Source organism: Coccinella septempunctata, chromosome 6 (assembly GCF_907165205.1).
Source record: "Coccinella septempunctata chromosome 6, icCocSept1.1, whole genome shotgun sequence".
NCBI classification, from domain to species: Eukaryota; Metazoa; Arthropoda; class Insecta; order Coleoptera; family Coccinellidae; genus Coccinella; species Coccinella septempunctata.
In genome coordinates this window covers 14,946,962-14,967,564 of record NC_058194.1, presented here as the reverse complement: position 1 = coordinate 14,967,564, position 20,603 = coordinate 14,946,962, and the positions used below count along the sequence as shown (strand labels likewise).

At 32.6% G+C, this 20,603-nt stretch overlaps 1 protein-coding gene across 2 annotated transcripts; it reads right to left on the bottom strand.

Moving 5' to 3' along the window:
- Positions 1–1,127: 1,127 nt before the first annotated feature.
- On the bottom strand, positions 1,128–20,403 carry LOC123315525 (thymosin beta). Of its 2 annotated transcripts, XM_044901252.1 has the most exons (5): positions 20,245–20,403; positions 5,830–5,974; positions 2,852–2,965; positions 1,794–1,907; positions 1,128–1,656 (listed from the first exon to the last, which is right to left on the bottom strand). In XM_044901252.1, exons 2-5 carry the CDS (start codon positions 5,972–5,974, stop codon positions 1,517–1,519), a joined length of 513 nt encoding a protein of 170 aa, XP_044757187.1. In that variant the 5' UTR covers positions 20,245–20,403; the 3' UTR covers positions 1,128–1,516. The 2 variants fall into 2 exon arrangements, with proteins under 2 accessions (XP_044757187.1, XP_044757188.1); XM_044901253.1 differs by lacking the exon at positions 1,794–1,907.
- Between the last annotated feature and the right edge of the window lie 200 nt (positions 20,404–20,603).

The following is a 20,603-nucleotide window of genomic DNA, read 5'->3' as shown; positions in this document are numbered from 1 at the left end:
AAGCTGCGAACTATCACTTCGGCAAGGAATTTCTTGCCGGTTATGGTTCATATGTGGAATGTTATGTTGTGGTCAGTTATTATGTTTAATGCGTACCTATAGATTAATATGCATAGAGATGGATAGTGAACCTGCCTTTATTTCTGGATTTATCCAATTGTACGGGGCCTGCTAGTGGAAAATTGAAAATGAACCTATGCAAACCGGAGATTATCAGATGAAGCCTATGATGAGCTGTTGCAATATTGTGAAATGAGCGTGTCATCATCAGCTAGCGTCGATACGGTGCAAAAAAAATTAACATCAACTTTAGATGCGCTTTCCGCAAAGAATTAATGAGATTTGGAAGTCATGAGTTGGGATCATCGGGAGATGATGCGTACACACCATCACTTAGGTACTTTGACGCGCTACTAAAACTTGAGATTTTCTAAAAATTTGCCAAATATCTCTGCAGTCAACCTTTCGTCAGCAGTGATTGCCTGGCGTAAACTTGTGTCCACTTTTTTGATTCCGGACAAAACCAAAGATAGGAGTTCTTGGAAACCCTTTTCACCCATTCTCAAATAGTTAAATCCTCTTGGTGAGATTGCTCTTAAGTCATTTTTTCGCCCACAACCATCTTCGATAGAAGGTATATGGCGCAAAGTTTTCGACAGAGCATGGTGGAAAACTGCGGATCGCTGGCAGTCCTGCTTTCCTCTAGGTATTAGACTCATAGTGTGCGCTACTGCGCTATCAACAGGCAAGAATCTGCAATTATTTACGTCCGACTACAGGGGGTTGAGTGATAGTGTATGATGCTCTGAGATATTGATCTCCTTCTCCTGTTCAGGTGACGGACTACAGACAATCGCACATTGTATGGGAACCTGAACGTGAGACGTTATTTGTTTCTAATTCTAATTCCGTTTCCTAGAAGGCAATGTCAAAATAAAACTAAAATGTTATTTTAATTGCACGGGAATGGCGAAGCCATAACTGAAGCCAAGTTTTACCCATCTTCCGCTTGGATAAATATTTCGATAGGTCAGTGTTGGGCATAACTGTCTAGATATACCAAACAAAAATATATTTTATCAGCATAAACATGCAATTTTTTTTGGACTGAATGAAATACCAACAAATACAATTTTGATGTTTATTTAAGCACCATCATGCAAAATCAACTTTACATTGAAATTCTACATTCTTAATAAAATAAGATCTTGATAATAAAATATTAGTAGTATCAAAATTTGGAAGTAAAAGCTAATCCTACAATTGCAAATCTTCAGTATTACCTTTATAAATAGATGAATATGTAAAAAAGTATAAAATAATATAAAATTGGCATGAGCTTATAGAGTACATACATAAAAGGAATCAAGAATTATGAATTTATTCCCAGAGTTCTTCCACGAGAATGTGAACTTGCCCATTTATTACTCGTTGCCAATAATTCTCAATTGATTTTATGTGACATATCATCAATTTCAGGAATTTTAAATGACTGACATCAATGAGAACCACAGTCTTATGCACTCTTTTCTTGATCGATAATTTCTTTTGTGGGTAGAGGATTTTTCTCACATGTCTCTGCATGTTTCAATTTGGAGCTATCGAAATTTTCTATTCCAGAAATGAGCTGTCTTTGTCCTTTTTCTAATTGGATAACTGAAAAACAACATATTTTCATTAGACAATATTTTTCAGCAGAAAAGAAGGTTCATTCAACAAAAATCATGCGTTTTAGATTTTCCACAACTGGCAAATGATGGGGTTGTGTTATAACATCAATTTTTTTCACTAACCTTCACTATCAGGCAAGACAACTTTCTCTGTTGTTGTTGTATGTTTCATTGTTGTTTTATCGAAATGTTCTACTCCACCCAAAAGATTCTGATGGGTTTTCTCTTGTAAGACAACTGTCATGCAAAAGCAAGCAAAAATAAATAAAAAGCAAAATAAAACAAAAAAAAAAGGTCTTTGGTTATTACGTTTGCATGCACAGCTTGGAAACGTGCATCTCGTTTAGTTATATAGATCTAATTTCCTGAGGCATAACAGGAATAAACTGATGAAAAAAGGCTTCGGTTTTGACCTGAATTATTGCTTCTCAGAATATTCATCAAGAAAAATCTATACACGACATAAAACATTTCCTAAGCTATAGCCCAAATTTTTTCGAGTTACATATGTGAAAACTTAGAATTGACCATATTCATTTCAAGAAAATGTTTAGACATCAATAAAAAAAAAACAGTTTTTAGTAAGAGTTTTTTCGACTAATCATGCTTTTTTTCCCATATCAAATACTTTCTGGACTATCTGTATATTTTATTTACAGAGAATAAAATTCATATTTGAAATTATGTACTGAAACTTCTTCTGTTTGACTTATTGTCAATTTTTCATCTATTTAAAATGTGGTTTTTGCTTATTTATAACCATTTATTCTGTTATTGTCGAAGTCTCGTATTCTACTTTATAATCCAGAGCCCTAATTGTCGGTTTATAGAGCGAAAAGTTGACCTTAAGGTAGTTTGCTCTTATCTTTTAGAATCTTTTATTTCTAAATTACTTTAATCTTTATATTACACTCAACTCTTACATTACTAAGTTCGCCTCATGATCAAGCAATCATTCACTGCGAGAATTATATGGGATTTGATGTGCACGCATAGAGCCATTCAAGACAATTATTGCTCTCAAAAAAAAAGTTCAAATCCAAGTTCGAATGTTTCGAAAAGCAATAAATCTATCAAGTTTCTTTTGGAATTCTCAGCTGTTGCCGAAATCGACAAGCTAATAACAGTGTTTGACTTATTAATCATGCAATAAGTAATTAATACCTTTGAAATTAACCTACCTTCTTTATCAGGCAGTGGATTCTTTTCCTGAGTTTCTGTATGTTTCAATTTGGTCTTTTCGAAATGTTCAATACCCTGAATTAATGCTTTTTCGTTTTTTTCCGCTGCAACATCTGAAATGGAAATCAAGATCAATGAGGCACAGCAGGAAGATAGTTCTGAAGAGAGTATTTTCAACCACACAATTAGTTCAAACAAAGCATTGTTAATCGCAAAATGTCCGATGTGGATTATTTTAAGAGGGTATTAGACGTAATGGACGTCTGCTAATACTGTTAGCTCATTAGAGTAACAACCACTTCAATTCATTAGCTGTATGTTCGATACCTGATATTTACCTTTCGCGTTAGGTAATACAATCTTCTCTCTAGTATCAGTTTTTTTCAAGGTGGAAGATTTAAAATTTTCTACACTGGCGAAAAGTGCGTTATGACTACGTTCTTGAGCAACATCTGAATGAGAAAATGATGATTAAACATTTGCTAAAAATTTTGCATTTTTGAATTGCAAGCGATGAAAAAAATTTTTGAATTGCAAGCGATGAAAAAAGTGGCATACAACTTTCGTATGCTCTTTTGTCACCAGCCACATAAGAAGTTATAAACTATTAGTAGTATTGATGCATATTTTTTTTTTTTTTTGGAGTAGGCTATGCTATAGCTATGCTATATATATGCTATGCTATGCTATGCTATATATAGATATACAGTCAGCCCCCGAAAGATGACTGCTGAAAAGTCATTTTAAATTTTTTCCATAGAAACCAGAGAACTGACAGAAATGAGATTGAGAAGACATTCTCTGGAAGCGAGAAGGCAATAAAAAAATTTGGTGGAGTTCCCCCATAATTGCAAAAACATCACTAAATTTCTCTGAAACTTTTTAGGGTTTTCACTCCCAATCTCTGAAACAAAATCAATTAAAAAATTAAAATAAACGATTTGCTCCTGCGAAAATTTCTTGCACTGAGTTGTTAGGAGCAAATCGTTTATTTCAATTTTTTAATTGATTTTATTCCAGAAATTGGGAGTGAAAACTCTAATAAGTTTCAGAAAATGCAGAATCCTTCCAGAATGAATTTGTTTCGCAAGAAACCATTTTACTTATTTATATTATACTATTTGAAAATTAATTTTAGATGGCTTGATTGATACTGAACGAATATGGTCTCTTATAATTGCTTTCTAAAAGTAAGGGGTATAGGCTGGAATTATCTTGGAACTTAAATTCATCTAGTAAGCGGATATCATGCTGAAAGAGGAACCACTAACATTTTTTTTATTGCCCAAAGAATGTCTGTTCAATTTCATTTGTAGTTTTCTGTTAAGAAAAAATTAAAAATTGATTTTCAGGTGAAATCTTTAGTAGGTCGTATCTGAGCAGGATCTGCTCAAAAAAATGTATATGAAAGACCCTCACTAAGTATTTTTTGACAAGGAATCACCCCTTAAATCTTTTCGCTAGCTACACCCTATATATTACTCATACAAGGTACACCAAATTTTTTTCGTTGTTGGGGTTGCACCTAAACAATTCCCCGCTAATGTTCAAAGCTACTCCATGAATATTTTGAATAGTAGTGCTCCGCCGGGAAGTAATTCATTTGATTTTGTCTTAATTCTTTCCTTTTTCAAGGATGATAAAACTAGGTTTTTTTCCTGTATTTTCTAATAATAATTAAATAAACAATCAATTAAAAACTTTTGATGATGAAATCGTTACTCTTAAGAAGGAGTTTTTTGTATTGTATTTTTATAATTATTTAAAGAAACTGTTTGACCAAAATTTAATTCCATTATCATAATCACAACAGATAATTGGTGATAACATTATGTAGGTGTCTAATGTCTTTTCCAGTTTTTCACTTTTCTTCAGTGCGGATTAAAATTTTCTCAGGAGCATTCAGAATATAAACGGCTAATTGAGAAAGCGTAGAAATTTTCTGTGCGACCACATTGGTCAATAAGTTCATAGTGTGATTGTAGTTGATGGAAGAAAGAGTGTGAATTAAATATTAAAATCTTTGTTGAAAGGGGGTAATAAAAGTCCGCTCAAAACCAATACTCATAAATTTCTAAGCAGAGTCAGCCGATTTTTTGCAACTTATCCCCTTTAAAGATTCGCCTTTTATGAAATAACTGATTGTGATACACTGATTTCTCAAAGTTGATGAAGTTTCAAGGAATGAAAAACGTAAAAGTAATGAGGAATATGATCCATAAAATCCATTCATTGGGGAACAGCTGTGTTTTTTAACTTTCATACGCCTATCGGCCTACGAATGCATAAATGTTCTACTCCGATGGTGAACATTCGTAAAAGATTTCGACGAAACCCATCTTAAAAACTGCAATAGAATAAACAAATCTTTCTCTTGAAAAGACTAACAAATGATTCATACCATCGTAAATTCCTATCAGAACCTTTTTTCCACTGGCCCTGATATCTATAATCTGCATTCATCAAATTGAAGCAAGATAACTACTGTTTTGAATCATATGGACCTGTCATCTGACATTAAAATGTTTATGTATGAGACTATTGAATAAAGGATTTTTGTTATTTGAAAGCAAGACACACAGTTTTGATTCATTTGCAAAAAATAATATTATCGCATAATAAGTGATGATTTATTTATCGAAGAGGAAATAAAATAGCAATATCTGTTGAGTGATACATTCATCGTCTAGTCCTCCTATCATTTCTATACTTCTACAGCACTCAACATGATGGTTTCACAATCCACTTCCCCCTCCTACCAAAATCTTCGAACTATCGAGCACTAAATAAATAAAATGATTTAAAAATTCTAACTTTATTAATGAGCAAGACCCAAATTGAAACTCGATTATATCGAATCTATTTATTTCGATCTGAAAAATATATTTGTGGTTTTTTACCCCATCATTATTAAATAAAACAATATCCTGTAAAAGTTGAAATATAAACGTTACGCGAGCTAATCATCTTTTCTTACCTTCTGCTGACGGTAATACAATTTTCTCTTGGGTGTCTGCATTCTTCAAATTCGTTGCCTTGAAAGCTTCCAATTCGCTCTTGAGATCACCGGCTACTTTTGGTAAATCTTTCAATGCAGGTGGTGCAGGCATTGGGCAAGACATCTGCAACATGTATATTGTTAATTTACATTTTTTATAAGCGGCCATCGATCCTATAGAAAAGAGACAGATGCTTCTTGTAAATTCTACCAGGACAGGAATCAAAATGTATTGGGAATGTAAGGGACCGAAGAAAATTTTGCACGATTACAAAAAAATTCCAAACTGCTCGTAATATTTCTGTCACTAAATCAAATCACATGCAATTTGATTTGAATTGATGTTAGCCTAGGCTAACATTTTTGTTAGAATTTTTTCAACAATATTCATGGAACATGAACGAGCAAGTAAGAACTTACTAAGTTGAAAAGTGAATGAAACTCCAAGTTACAACAAATGTTGAAGAACTTTTCAAGATCACGTAATCTTCGAACTAATTGGGAGTTATTCTATGCTAAAAATTCAAAACCAAATTTATGATGTAATTAAGAGGTAGACAAGCATGCAATTTAGCACACAACGGTGTTGTACGCTTGGACAACCACGATGATATTAATGGTGTATGAGTAGCATAAATAACAAGTGCTGAAGAAATGTGAAGCTTTGCTATCAGTATATGATTTTTGAATGGTTGAGAATGAGGAGGAAACAAGAGATATGAGGAGGTATAGTAAAAGTTATTTTTGGAAGGATTGACGGAGGGGTTCTCTAATGCAGAAATCCTACCATTGTATCATCAAACATTATAGCAAAACAGGGGAAAACATTGAGCAATCACCCATCTAAGTACTGAACTCCCTCTTCGCTGCTTGTCTTCACGAAGGAAAAAATGTTTTATTTGAAGGTTGGTGCGAAAATAGACCGTCATCTGGCTAGTTGAGTTTTTCTAGATTTTTTTTTTACTTTATATTGACAATTTCCAAAAAATTCTTCGGATCGGTACTATACAACTATCTTTTATTGCAATTCAATTAGATCGGTATTTTCTTATGAGTCCACCATCAATTTTCTAGGAAATATTTTTATCCAAAAAAGTGTGAAATTTTTTTTAAACATAGAAGATATTGAAAATGATATACCTAACAATATATTGCAGTGAGTTAAGCCTATTTCTTTCATTGGGGAAAAAGCTTTAATATATCCTTCAACTGGTAATATTTTTCCTATAGCTAGATTGTAGAAATCTATCCTTACTACATGTAGAACAAAATGTGACGAACAAAATTTTGCGAGTGTATTGTTGGATCAAACGAATCTTTTACTTTACGTTTACGTTCGTAATGGTATTCAAGAAAGAATCTAGACGTTAAACGTGATTCATTACTTCCATTCTCATGTCTTGATTATTATGCCAATTTTGCTTATCTCCAAACACTCCACGTTCTTTGCTGCAGTATTCCTGCTTACCGGAAGTAGATATTCAGCCTGTTAGTGCCTTCTTGATATTCTAGACTTGTTCGGGTCTACTGCATCATACATATATATGTTTATGGATTGAAGAACAAAGGGGGTTTTTGGAATTTTCCTTTATCTCGAAATTATTTGCATTTGCAGAATGCCGGAATGTGAATATATCGAAACTGCTTTTAATTTCTGAACTCCGGGATTTTGAAATTTATCTTAAGAGATAATTCAAGCAGGTGGGTAATGAACATCGGTGAATTATAAAGCAATATAGCTTTAATGGCGAATGCCTTGTGCGGTATATCGACATTTTATTACTTGATGTTATTATGGTTAATTTTTTCCAGTTGACAGATACTTTGTGAAACCGCTGATACAGGAATTTTTCAATTTACCGCATAAAGGGAAATTTAGATTCATTACAAACATATTCAACAGTTGAAGTATCGGAATGAAAAGGGCAATTATTTTTTGGCAATAAAGTTGAATATTTTTCTCCAACCCCTGAGGTGTAACCACATCCAACTTCTGTTTTTCAAATGGAAACATGTACCATGTGTGGGACCGTTGGAAATCTCAAGGAAAATGGAGTTCCACAAATATTCTTGTTTTTATTCATTTTTTTTTCAAGAGAATTTTGTGTTTCTTATGACAACCTCAAAATTAAAAAGAAAAACAAAGATTATGATAGGATTCTGATTTCCGTGAGCTTTCCAAAGAGCCAACCAACACTTGGTGTATGTTTCCATTTGAAAAACGGAAGTTGTATGGGTTGTGGAGAAAAATATCTTATTTCAAAAAAAAAAGTTTCGGAACTCAGTTGTGGCGTTTCAGCTTCTTAATTTCAAGTTATAGGTTGAAAAACTATTAATTTCATTTTTTTCAAGAGACTTTTGTGTTTTTTCGGATAAACATGCACAAAATAAAGAAAACGAAGATTATGGAGGGACTCCATCTTCCGTGAACCTGTTTCCATTCGATAAAGTTGGTTGGGGTTACCGCTAAGGTGTTGAAGAAAAACACTCCATTTTATTGTCTGAAAATAAAGGTAATTGAAAATCAATTGACGGGTTTCAGCGTTTTCATTTTGAGTTATTGGTTGTCTGTGTGTCTATTGTAATAAAATAAATTGTAAAGTATATTTTAATAAAATATGTTCATTTCATTATGATTTGAATGCTATAAATGTATAATTATTGTCCACAAAATGTTTTTAGAATAGTCATAGTATAATTCAGTGAATTTTGTTCAGTATTACATGATATTCTTATGCTTATGTCATAAATAGTAAAAATTCATAACATTTATTGAAAATTTGATCTCAAGTGCGCAAAAGTCACTTTTCTGCACAGAAAAAGGTTTGACGAACGATGTGAAGCGGCGTTCCCATGAGTTTTTGAGTTCGGAAGAGGCACTTTACGCACGTGTTAGAAACTTAATTTTTCCTACGAGCGTTTAAACCTTTTCTGATTTGATGGGGAAAAAAGATATTGGCAGAATGGAGGAACAACCTGACAACATGTGTCTATGTCGACAGGCGCAGAATAATATAAATCAATTACGTACACAAGGTAAGTATTTAAAAATAATAGTCTTTCTTTTTATTTCAAGCTGAACAGTAATATCGAAATGACAATTGAATGACATTGTATATAACATCTACTTTTATAAATATTAATTTTCTCTATATCTGTGATTTTTGAGAATTTGTAACTTTCCGCTCGGCGGCGTGCGAAAAACTGTAAGTTTACGCACGCAAATGCATGTGCATAAATAAGCACTTTTGGATTTTTTCTCGTTTTATACAAATATAATTATATTATAATAATTATTTTTTCTTATTTTTGGTAAAGCTCGAAATTCGAAATTTCACCAGAATTTTGGTTTGAAAACTATTAAAAAATACAAAAATGAATAGTTAAAAAATTGCTATTTGTTTCGCATGATCTATATGTTCAATGGATTCCATCTAATTCGAACAATTTTTTCAGAAAAAAGATCGAAACAGAAAAAGAGAAATAAGTAGGTTCTTTTAAATTTTCACCATAAATTTAGGGTAGAGTTGGGAATTACTAAAAATAGAATAGTTGTTCGTTTCTCTTTCACTCAATTATGGAGATGGAAAAATTTGAAAATTAAAGATTATGCCGCAAATAAGTCGATATAGTTATTTTGAAATTGATAAATCACTCTATGCATAGCCTACTAGAGAACTTCTAGTAGGCTATGCTCTATGTCATCGACATTTTTGCATCCGTCGTATTCTAAAGCGGTGGGAATCAAATTGGAATCTCAATACTCACAATGCCTAAAATGAACCAATTCAGGTTCACAAAAAAGGAAATAGCATTTCATCATTTGAAAATATAATAAAACGAACTTCATACAATATTGAAAAGATTGGTTTTCACAAATAAATTTGGAATTCGCCAATCCGTCAAAACTGAATGATTCACACCATAACACTCCCGATTATTATTTATGTTGAGCAATAATGATAAATGAAAATAATTTCTGTCCGATTGGTATTCCTTTTATGGCTTCAAGTTTGCGCTACTCGTAGAAGTTAATGACATGAAAGTAAACGTCATCAACCTAGTTGGCCAACTTGTCTGAGGACCATATGGTGTTCGGGCTTGGAAGAAACGCAATGTTGAGAACTAACTGTTGGTAATTCAATGAGGTTTCGAGTGCAACAGAAAAATCTGAATATAAATAACACCATGCAGTTGCTAGAGAGAAGAATTGGGTTGAAACGGGTTAATACCCGCAGAAGAAGGCAAGCCTGCCAGATTCTAACTACATAATCCTCTCTGGAATCAGCAGAGAGAGAGTTGATAAATATCTTTTCGCGCACACGAATTTTGAGTCAGCGACAAAAATTGTTTCTGCAGAATAGGGCTTGACTCAGCTCTATTATCTTATGTTGGTAATAGTACATTCGGTAAGATTTTCGGTTGCGTGTTTCAGGTTGGTTGTTATTGGGAATAACACTGACCAGACTCATAGATATGCACTGACCGAAGAATTTACACAAACAAATTAGAAAAATTATTTTATCAATTTTGAATAATAATTATGGATTGATTTTTTGAGTTTCAGATTCCAGTAACTCTTTAGTCAAATACCTACTTTACGTTTCAAATGATGATGAATTGTTTTGAAATCTGTAAATTGACATGAATATATCTGGGACCTTCATAGTTCAAGAATGTATTTTTCTGGATATTTATAATGCAGCACACCCCAATTATTAAAGTTCTCCATCACCCCTTTGATTTACCTTAGTATTTATTTAGTGCATAACTTAAGTAAACATCAATTTCACATTTTGGTTATAGCAATAAAAGCAATAAAATACAATTATAAATATGAAAAAAAGCCAAAATAGTATAAAACAGAATTTCTTCCTCTTTCAACAGTTTACGTGCAATAAATCGGTAGTTCAGAATATTCAAAATAAATAATAAAAATAAAATAATAATTATCATTAAAATTACACCAAGAATTGGCAATAAAATACCAACTTCTAAGATCAAAAAGGTTCCCTCTTGCAATTACCATGCGGATGCTGTATTGGAAAATGATCATCACAAACTGTACTGAGATCGCATGGTTCTCACAGACAGGAAAATAACTTACAATAGGCCTGACCTCATATTGCTGAATAAGGATGAGAAGAGAGCATTATTCATCGACGTGGCGATTCCAAATAATAACAATCTACTAGATAGGCACATTGAAAAGATTTCAATATACAGAAATCTCGAGGAACAAACCAGGAGAAAATGAAAGATATCAAGGCCATCCCTATAGAGAATTTGAGAAAACTTCATGAGGACGAAAATATCTGTAGAGACATGCAGAATGCAGAAAAACTCCATCTACTCCGACAGGAAGTGCGGGTAGGCGGAAAGGGCTCCAACAGGCAACAGAGCTTAATCCTTTTGATATCTGAGATATTTGGGATAATTGAATGTTCCTCTGGAGAGGAGTGTGAAATCCACAGAGCTAAAGTCATTTATTCATTTTAATTCCAAATACTTGCTCATCACATTCTGTAATGGTGAATAAAATGAATAACTTAGGACGCAGGGTACTGCGCAGGCGTGAGAGAATATATGCATCAGTTTCAACAAATTAACAATATGGCGAGAAAAGGCAAAACACATTAGAGAATATAAATGTCACATGATGAAAAAACAATCCTCCGGGCAGGTGTACTTTTTCAGAATTCAATAATTGTCTGCATGCCGTTAATATATTCATTGATATTTATTTCTCAGACATTAATTCCACTACTCAATTAACAAATATGATGGTAGACGAGCAGATTGACAATCATATAATATGGGAGAAAATCAAAATCGTGTATCTCTAGTATCTAATTTTCGATAATAATGTGTATTTCGGCACGGGAAGTGTGCTGAACATAAAATTCAAGTTTATTTCTGGGTCTTTTAAGGTTTGGATCACATTTCAGCGCCTCAGGTAGACTTATGAAAAGTTTTAGACCAAAGTAATGATAGCTTCTTCAACCGACCGACTTGTGCATTAATGGTGTTACAACACATTTTTTGTGGCGTATTCCATAGTATGACTGCAGAATGAAGGTCAACTCATTTTTGTGTTCATATTGAACCGTAGCTACATTTTTGAAGAAAAGCTGCCTCGGGTAGAATACTGACATTTATTGAATAATAGGGGTCGCTAGGATAGTTGTAGCATTCCTGCAGAATACATCTCAAAAAACGCTTATGGATTACTGCGAGGGAACTGCATTACATGATTTCCAATAGGATTAGCAACACTACACATATTTCGGTGATTCAAAATTGCTTCTTCAGGTGGGTAAAGGGTAAAGGTAATACTGAGAGCTTGGTATTACCATTACCTACCTTTAAAAGGTATTTTGATCGCGAAGCACGTTTAGGGGTGAGAAACTCTTTGTAATAATGAAATAGTTTCTTTAGTTTAATCATTGATTTTGGTCAAGTAATTCATTGCCTATATCTTAATACCACAAGGAAAATATGGTTTCCTATCACATCGAATATCATGAAAAGGGTAAGGGATGAAACAAGCATTGATATTTTCCTTACATTATACGAGCGAGGCCGAGTGTATAAGCTACGTTTGACGATAAAAGTAATCTAGTAGGTGGTATGCTTATCAGTGTTTTGGAGTTTAAATGACGAAATAATGTAGAAGAAATGAGTCATTAGACATATCATTCAACACCAACGAAACCTTTACGAGTGATATAGTAGGAATAAAATCTTCCGCCTATTTCAAATATTGAAACTAATTAGGTTATCCACTTCATGGTTGAAAAGTGAACCAACAAAAATTTTTCACCTTGTTCTTTAGTAAACAGTTTATTGATTTGGCTTTGACTGAAAGACTAATCAGTGGATTCCATACAAACCAACCTGAGTCACTGATAATTTCTGTTTACTAAAATGATGTCACCTATAACGGCGTATTTTCTGCTATCAATTTTCCCGACAATATTGTGTGATTGGCATTTATTTTATGCGCCTTAGTGAAAGTGTTGAAAACGTATTCAATCGAAGTAAATACAAACAGTATAGTAAATATTGATATTATTCATTCCAAACCATAAAAAGTTCTTTTGTAGATATCGCAAGATTATGAGAAAAATTTCAAGACCGACTGCAGAAGTCTATACAAGGAGTTTTCAAAGGTTAGGCTTTTTTTGACAGAAGTTAGAAGTCATCAAAATAAATAATTTCACCAAAAATTATGTATACAGAATATTTAAGATGGCTGAGCTACGAAACCTAGAATTTCGACAGAATTTCATTAAATTTCAAGTACGGGACTGTGGAAGGTGACTCCATCATAGGAAAAAATATACCAAACATAAACATATGGCTAGACATCCAAGTCTATCAGATTAATTGCATCAGGGTACTAAAAAAAAAAAGTTGTATCGTACGATTTGGGGTAAAAAGAGTGTAGAAAATTGAGATAGTTTATTGAAAGTGCTATTATTGGTACCCTATTTCACCCCATTTTTACATCGAATATGAGGGGATTCGAACAAAACGAAGATTGTGATGAACATTACATTACTATCCCAGTAATCATTTTCAATTTTTGTTTTCAACTTTGTCATTTTGAATTCAAAGTTTTGTATTGGTGATTTTTTGTCAATCGCTTTATTTTGACCAGTCCTACCTTCTGGAAAAAAAGGCTCACCTTTAAATACACCCTGTATACAATGGCTTAAGCGATGATGGTACTCTTGAATAAACCACTAAGCAAGCATTTTCAGTACAATAGTAGGACATTACAACAATGAAAAGTATTACCTTCACCCACCTGAAGAAGCTATAATGTTATAGCGAACAGGTGTAGTGGTTAAATAACTCATCTTAGTGAAATTCATGTAATTCAATTGCTTTAGGTCGATAGAAAAGAAAATCATCTGTTTCATTCGGACTATATATAATATTATGTATTTGTAGAATAATATGCTTTGATTTGTATTGTTCAAATAAGAGAAGGAATTATAAAATATTAGAGGTTAAAGAAACTATTCTTCTTGTATTCAGAACGTGAGTGATTTTTAGTGTCCCACCACTTCTTCGAAGGTGCGATTACTTGTACTTCTAGATATACAAGGTGAATCAGAAATGTCGAGCAATATTTTTAAAGGTGATAACATCAACAAGACAAGTTGGAACAAAAGGGCCGACCAGTACTTCGGTATCTTGCTTAGGGGTGGTTGAATGTAGCCTACCAAAACATTTGTAGCGTTTGTCTTATGAATGCTCTAAATCTATATTCAGGGCATTACTATATCCTCACAAAAGACCTATTGATAAATCTGTTATTCGAGCTCACCGAAATAACTTATTGGATATGCTACATCGAATCTTTGGTTTTCAAAGGGTTACCTTTTTTAGAATGTTTTGTTATCAGAGAACATACAGGGTCTTTCACGTGTTGGCCTTAGACCATTTTCTTCTGAAATTATCAAATCTTAGGCAGTAATTTATTAAATATCTGACATAAAAATCACAATAATTATATTATAAAATCGAAAACATGCATTCTTTGTAGGATAGCGATTGATATCAGAGATGAAAGAACGCATCCTTTCATATTAATTAATTTTTATCATTGTTGTTTTTATTTCAGATAATTAATCAGTTACTACCCTAAGCAAAAGACACCCAATAATATATAAAACGTAAGTAATTCGAATTCAATAAGTTTGAACATTTCATCTCTATGATAAAAAAGGATAATAAAAATCGTATCAAATTCAGTAACAAAATTTCTAGGTTGCCCGTTGCCATTTAAAAAAAAACTAAACTACACTTCACTCCCATAGAGAATGTATGAAAAAGTGTTCAGTAAATTTGTTTGAGCATTTTTCTACAAAATAATAAACGTCGAAGTTATGAACAGTTTCGGTTACTTTTTCAAGACTCTGTAAAATTTTCTTAACCAGGTCCATTGTATACGAAAAATACGATATGAAAAGAAGGCCCGTTTCATTCTCATCTCTAATCTTTTTCAAGTTATACCAGTTTCGTTGCTTCAGTATTCCTACATCTTCAGACAATACCATCATCTATAATTCAAATTGTGAATCAGGCAGAGGAAATCAACTCGTTTAAATCTTCAATCTTCATTGGGTAAAAACCATAGCAAAGAGACTATAGTAGCCGAATCTTGTTCACATTTGAGTAGCTATATTCTCTTTCGTCCACTCGGGTTTTGACATTAAGTACCCTTCTCTTTTGATCTAGTAGATTTTTAAAAGATTGATTGAAGGGAATTAATTTTACACATTGTACAACTCATCAAATATTCTTTGAAGTGAAACCACAAATGAGAGAATTGAGATTACACTAACGAACCAAACGTACAGTTATCAACAAAATCACGTGTATACTCATATTTCTGAACAATAGAATTTCCCGTTTAGGTGTTATTCAACTATTCAATTCTTTCTCATACTTTCCAAAGAATGAATGAATCAACGTTTCTGGGTATGTTAGTAACTAAATTGACCAAACCGAAATTCATCTAACTACATATGAAAAAACTGAAATAATTGACGCTAAATATTGTTGGTATTACAAAAATTAGATAGGTAATAGGTATAGATTTCATATGATCAATTTTTTTTATGTATGTTTTGATCTCTATGGATGTCATTCTGCTTTTATATTATATTTCGGATTCGCATAAACATGGAATAAACAGTATGAAATGATTTCCAGTTGTAGTTCTTTGGATATAACATGATGCCCGGATTCGAGGTTAACCGATTTCTGGACGTGCTTCAACCACATGATGGCGAAATAACGTACGTCTTAAAATCCACCCTTGTAGAGTTAGAAAACCCTTTGTGATGTCTGTATTAATTTAGTAACCTATTCGATTATTTTATTGAAATTTGGCAGTAATAAATGATAATAATGATATTCATTCAATTGCATCTATTGAATGTGTTCTTTCAGAAAAATTTGCACTAAAGAATTGATATACACGAAATGATGAAATATGTAATATACTATGTAGGTACATAAATGCTAATAAAAATGAAAAATAAATTGCCATAATTTCGTAATGACCTCAAAGTCTTCAGAATCAGAATAACTGTTTCTCTACATTTTTGTTCGAACAGTTAATGAACTTGAAATATGAATTTCCCGGAATACCGAAAACTATGATTACTGTCTCAATAGACCGTTCCTCTGATGAGCTACTAAACAACTACCTAATTCTAAAGTAATGAATGTTTGCAATTCGCAAATTCCACACAGTTTTGAAAACTAAAGAATTTGAGATTTCGAGCCAATAAAGCAAGCTATGTAGCATTTTTTGTCCCAGTTTTACTGCCAGACGACTGAACGACCTTAGTTGATCTGGGACAGTGAACAAGAACCGCTGATAATAATATATGTAATTTCAGTTCAACATCATCATGTTCAGAAAATTGTTCTAGAAGTGTCAAAAAAAAATAAATAACTAACAAACTGGAAGTTTGTTAAAATCATTATTTGCATTTATTCCAGTGTAAAAGAGTTATGTGCACTGCGTTTCACGTAACGAGTCACTCAATGGATGTTGTGATTTATTAATTGAGCAGAATAAAAGAGTGAACTCCCAGTATCAGTATGGTGTAGTATATTTCACTGGCCATCCAAATGTGCTATCAGAAAAACTATCGAGTATGGACTTGATGAATTATTATGGTACAACCATGGAAAAAATGGCAGGTTTCAAAATTAAATATGACTTTAAATTTTTTCATTCAACTTCCGGTTTTCCGGTTACGGTAAATACATAATATTTAAGAAAAATTTAGTTCATATTTGGTGAAAGCTCAATTGAAATATATTAAAATCATGGTGCTTATTGCATATTAACTTCAAGCAATTTCATTCAAAATTGCCCTAAGGAAATTCAAACTAGAAATTCCGAAAATATATCCATGTTGTTTATAATTCAACGAAAAATTGATGAAATGCGTAAAACTTCATACCAATAATACAATAATATTTGATATCAAGTATTCTAGTATTCATAGAACCTAGACAACAAGAATATACCTATTTTCAGAATGCTGATTTTATTCCCTGAGGGTAATTTTGACGAAAATGGATTGGAATAAAAGAAAGATATCCTTTATATTATGTTCGAGTAGAGAATTTAGTGAGCATCCTGAATATAAGAGAAAAAGTTTTCAACGTAAATTGTGCAAATTTTTTTTTGCCGTTTTCGGAAAAATCGTTTGTCAAAATAAGAAAAAAATGGTCGGAAATAATTTGATATCGAAAACCAGTAAAATCTGCAAAAAAAAGATTCTCCCATAAAAGATTTCAACACCTATGTTCGATTTGAGTTTTTCTGATAGAATAGTTGGATAGCACTATCAAGTTGATGGTTAACGTTTTAATTTTATTCAATGAATAAGTCACAAAATCCAGTGACCTGCTTGTCATGTAAAAAACGTAAGCTAATACATATTCACATTTTTCAGTTCATAATTAAGTACATCAAGAGAATTTTTCTAGTTTTTTCTGTTTTATTGACGAATAGTCTATCCTAAAATATAAGAAGAAACTGAATTCAAACACCTGATGTGCAATCATTATGGATAAAGCAATTATGTATTTGTTATCGCATTTCAAAAATATAAACAAAGGAGAAGAGAGATACAAGGTTATTCGTTTGACCCAGAAAGAAGGTAACGAACTTGGTGCAAGTGTGCATTTTCAGTAAGTAAACGTAAATATTTATATCCAAAATGAAGAATGCAAAACTTTCAATTGCATTGTACCATCATATATGCAGTCATGCCATATGTTCAGTCCCTTTTTGTTCCCCGAGAACAAGTTAATTCCTCTCAAGTCTCATTAAAATAGATCGTGATTCTGAGGATGATGTCACTTGGCAGGAATGCTTTCTTTGTACATTCCTATTTTGGTCTAGCCCTAAAATTCCAATCTTGGCCGTGCACCCCAAAAAAATTTTCAACTAAAAATAGTCTGGTGTGGAATTATTTCCATGTCACATGCAATGAATCATGAACAAGGGTAGACGACAATCTGGAGACAGACCATTTTTTATAATGAGACGGAAATATTGTTTTGAAAATTTGAGAATCAGAAAATGAGCTAATACTTCGGTTAATACAAATGGAATATACTCTGAACCTTTTTTTTCTGTTAAATCTAAGGTTTTCGAGGAATGTTTTTAGAATTAATCATCTATCATTTCTTCCAAAAATTAAACTTTGTGAAAAGTGAATCTAAAAGTAGGTAACAATTTGAAAGTAAGACACAGACTTTTTCGATTTTTATATAAGGTACTTAATTTTTTCGAAAAAATGATACAATTTCTGACCATCCCCTTTTCATTTCAACTTCCGCTTTTCCCGAAACGCCAAAATTTCTCTTGTACAATATACTAAGAAAGAAAAAAATTTTTTTATGGAATGTTCAGTCAATTATAGTATACCTACAGAGTAAAAGTATAGTTGCGAAAAAAATTAAGGGGCGATTTTTTGTCAAAAAATAGTATGGGTCTTTCATATATATAAATTAATATTTTTGGCAACACCTGCTTAGATGCAGCTTCCAAAATATGGTACCTAGAAAGCAATCTTTAATTTTCTTCTTAGAAACCAGAAAACTGAGAGAAATGGAATTGAGCACATTCTATGGGAGAAAGAAGGTGAAGGAAATTTTTTTTATGATTTTCCCTTATAATTGCTTGGGATAGAAAAAGCCTCCCTTTAAATTTGTTATGTAGAAATTATAATTCCTTATTTATATACTACTTAAAACTTAATTTTCAATAGATTTATTTTGAACAAATAAGGTATGATTTCTTGCTGAAAGACACGGTTTCTGAGAAAATATAATTCACCAACAGGTACATACGTAGCGTGAGTCGTATAGGCTGAAATTATCTTCGAACTTTTACCTAATTCAGTAGGCGGATGTCATACTCACACTTTAAGGGAACACCTCGCTCCCATAGAATATCTGCTCAATTTCATTTGTCAGTTTTCTGGTTTTTAAGAAAAAATTAAGAATTGCTTTTCATGTGCCATATTTAGGGGGCTGTATCTATGCAGGTAATGTTCAAACAATAATTTATAAGAAAGATTCACACTACTTTTTACAAGGAATCACCCCTTCATTCACAGCCTGTATAAATATGCATAATGGTAGTTTTTTCAAATAAGACCATCTATGAGCTGGAATACTCCGCAGTTTCATTTATGTAGTATTTTATCATATTCGAAATCGAAAATTGAGGTAGGTATTAAACTCGGTATCAAATGATTCATGATTTATGTTTTTATATACCTAACGGATTTCCTGCTGCTGTATTTGGTATTCACTGTTTCACGTGTGTTATATTGTCGGCATTATAATTTTTTAATTCAAAAAAACTGTACATAATGTTCATACATAAAAGCACACCACTCATTAGTCTCTTCGCTCCCAAAAAATATGTAGAATGCTCAGCAACCATAAAGATCTAACGATTATTTATAATTAGGAGGTTTGTTAATTAATTCACCTAAAACGATTTGGCTTATTCGTGAGTGGTTCAAAGACCTCATCCTAATGAGGTTTTCAACCGACACTTATTCATTTCTCAGCTAATAAAAAAAATTATTTCATTTGGATTTTTGTGGAAAATCGTTCAACCATAGGAAAACCTATTTGGTGAGATATTTGACGAGATAACTTTTTGCGTATTTTATTCTGTTCGTCACAATTACTAAATTCGATATTTATTGATATATACCTATTTCCGGAGATTATTATGTACTTATAGTATATAAGTACATATATATCGTTCAATTTCTTTAGTCCGAAGGCAACGACTTAGATTCGTGTCAGGAATTGGTAAGTGAAAAGATAAAGTACATAGTAGAAAAAGAAAATATTTCAATATCAATGCTCCCAATAAAATTGTTATTATATACACTTTTTTTAGGGATTATCGCACGTTTCGTATTATTTTTTACGCTTTCATACATACAGGCATCTGCCGGCTTTCTCAATGAAATTGACAATTCATTTGTAATTCCGATTCTTGTAGTTTCATAAAAGGAAACAGCGGTTTGTCTTTGCGTTCTCATAACGGATTCCTTTTTGCGTCAATAAAAACTGTAAAGGATATTGCGACAGCGGAGATGACTCATTGCCCAAAAGTATCAGTGTCTCCCAAACAAAGACTTGATCGATTAAATTACAGACAAATGCATGAGCCACGAAGGGATGGGTGGAAACAATAAATTCAATAAAATAGAGGCCGCACCCTATAGACATTTGGTATAATCTCCGATTCTTCCTTTGACATTTATTCCAGGTCCAAAACATCACCAGTAGTGAAGATGTTCTATTACTTTTACTTACCTTTATTGATATGAGGTGTATATAAAATTCGTATAGATGAGGTAAAGTAACTGTTCACTGAAGAACCGGCTAAATAACTAGTAACAGCTGACGATGACACCCAGACTGTACTAACGTTGCACTTGATATGGGCAAAATTCGAACTGCGCTGAAAGAGTTCTCCTAACTAAAGCCACGTAGAATCGAAGAGGGATAACATGGTATGGTTTCAGGACGAGTATCTTCTACGATCTTCCATCCACGTTAGACGCCTTGGATATTAATACAAAAAAATTTCTTTCAATTCAATGGCTCCAACATTTCGCAGACCCCTCCAGATTTTTTGATTGGGATCTTACACCCACCTTCATTATATCATA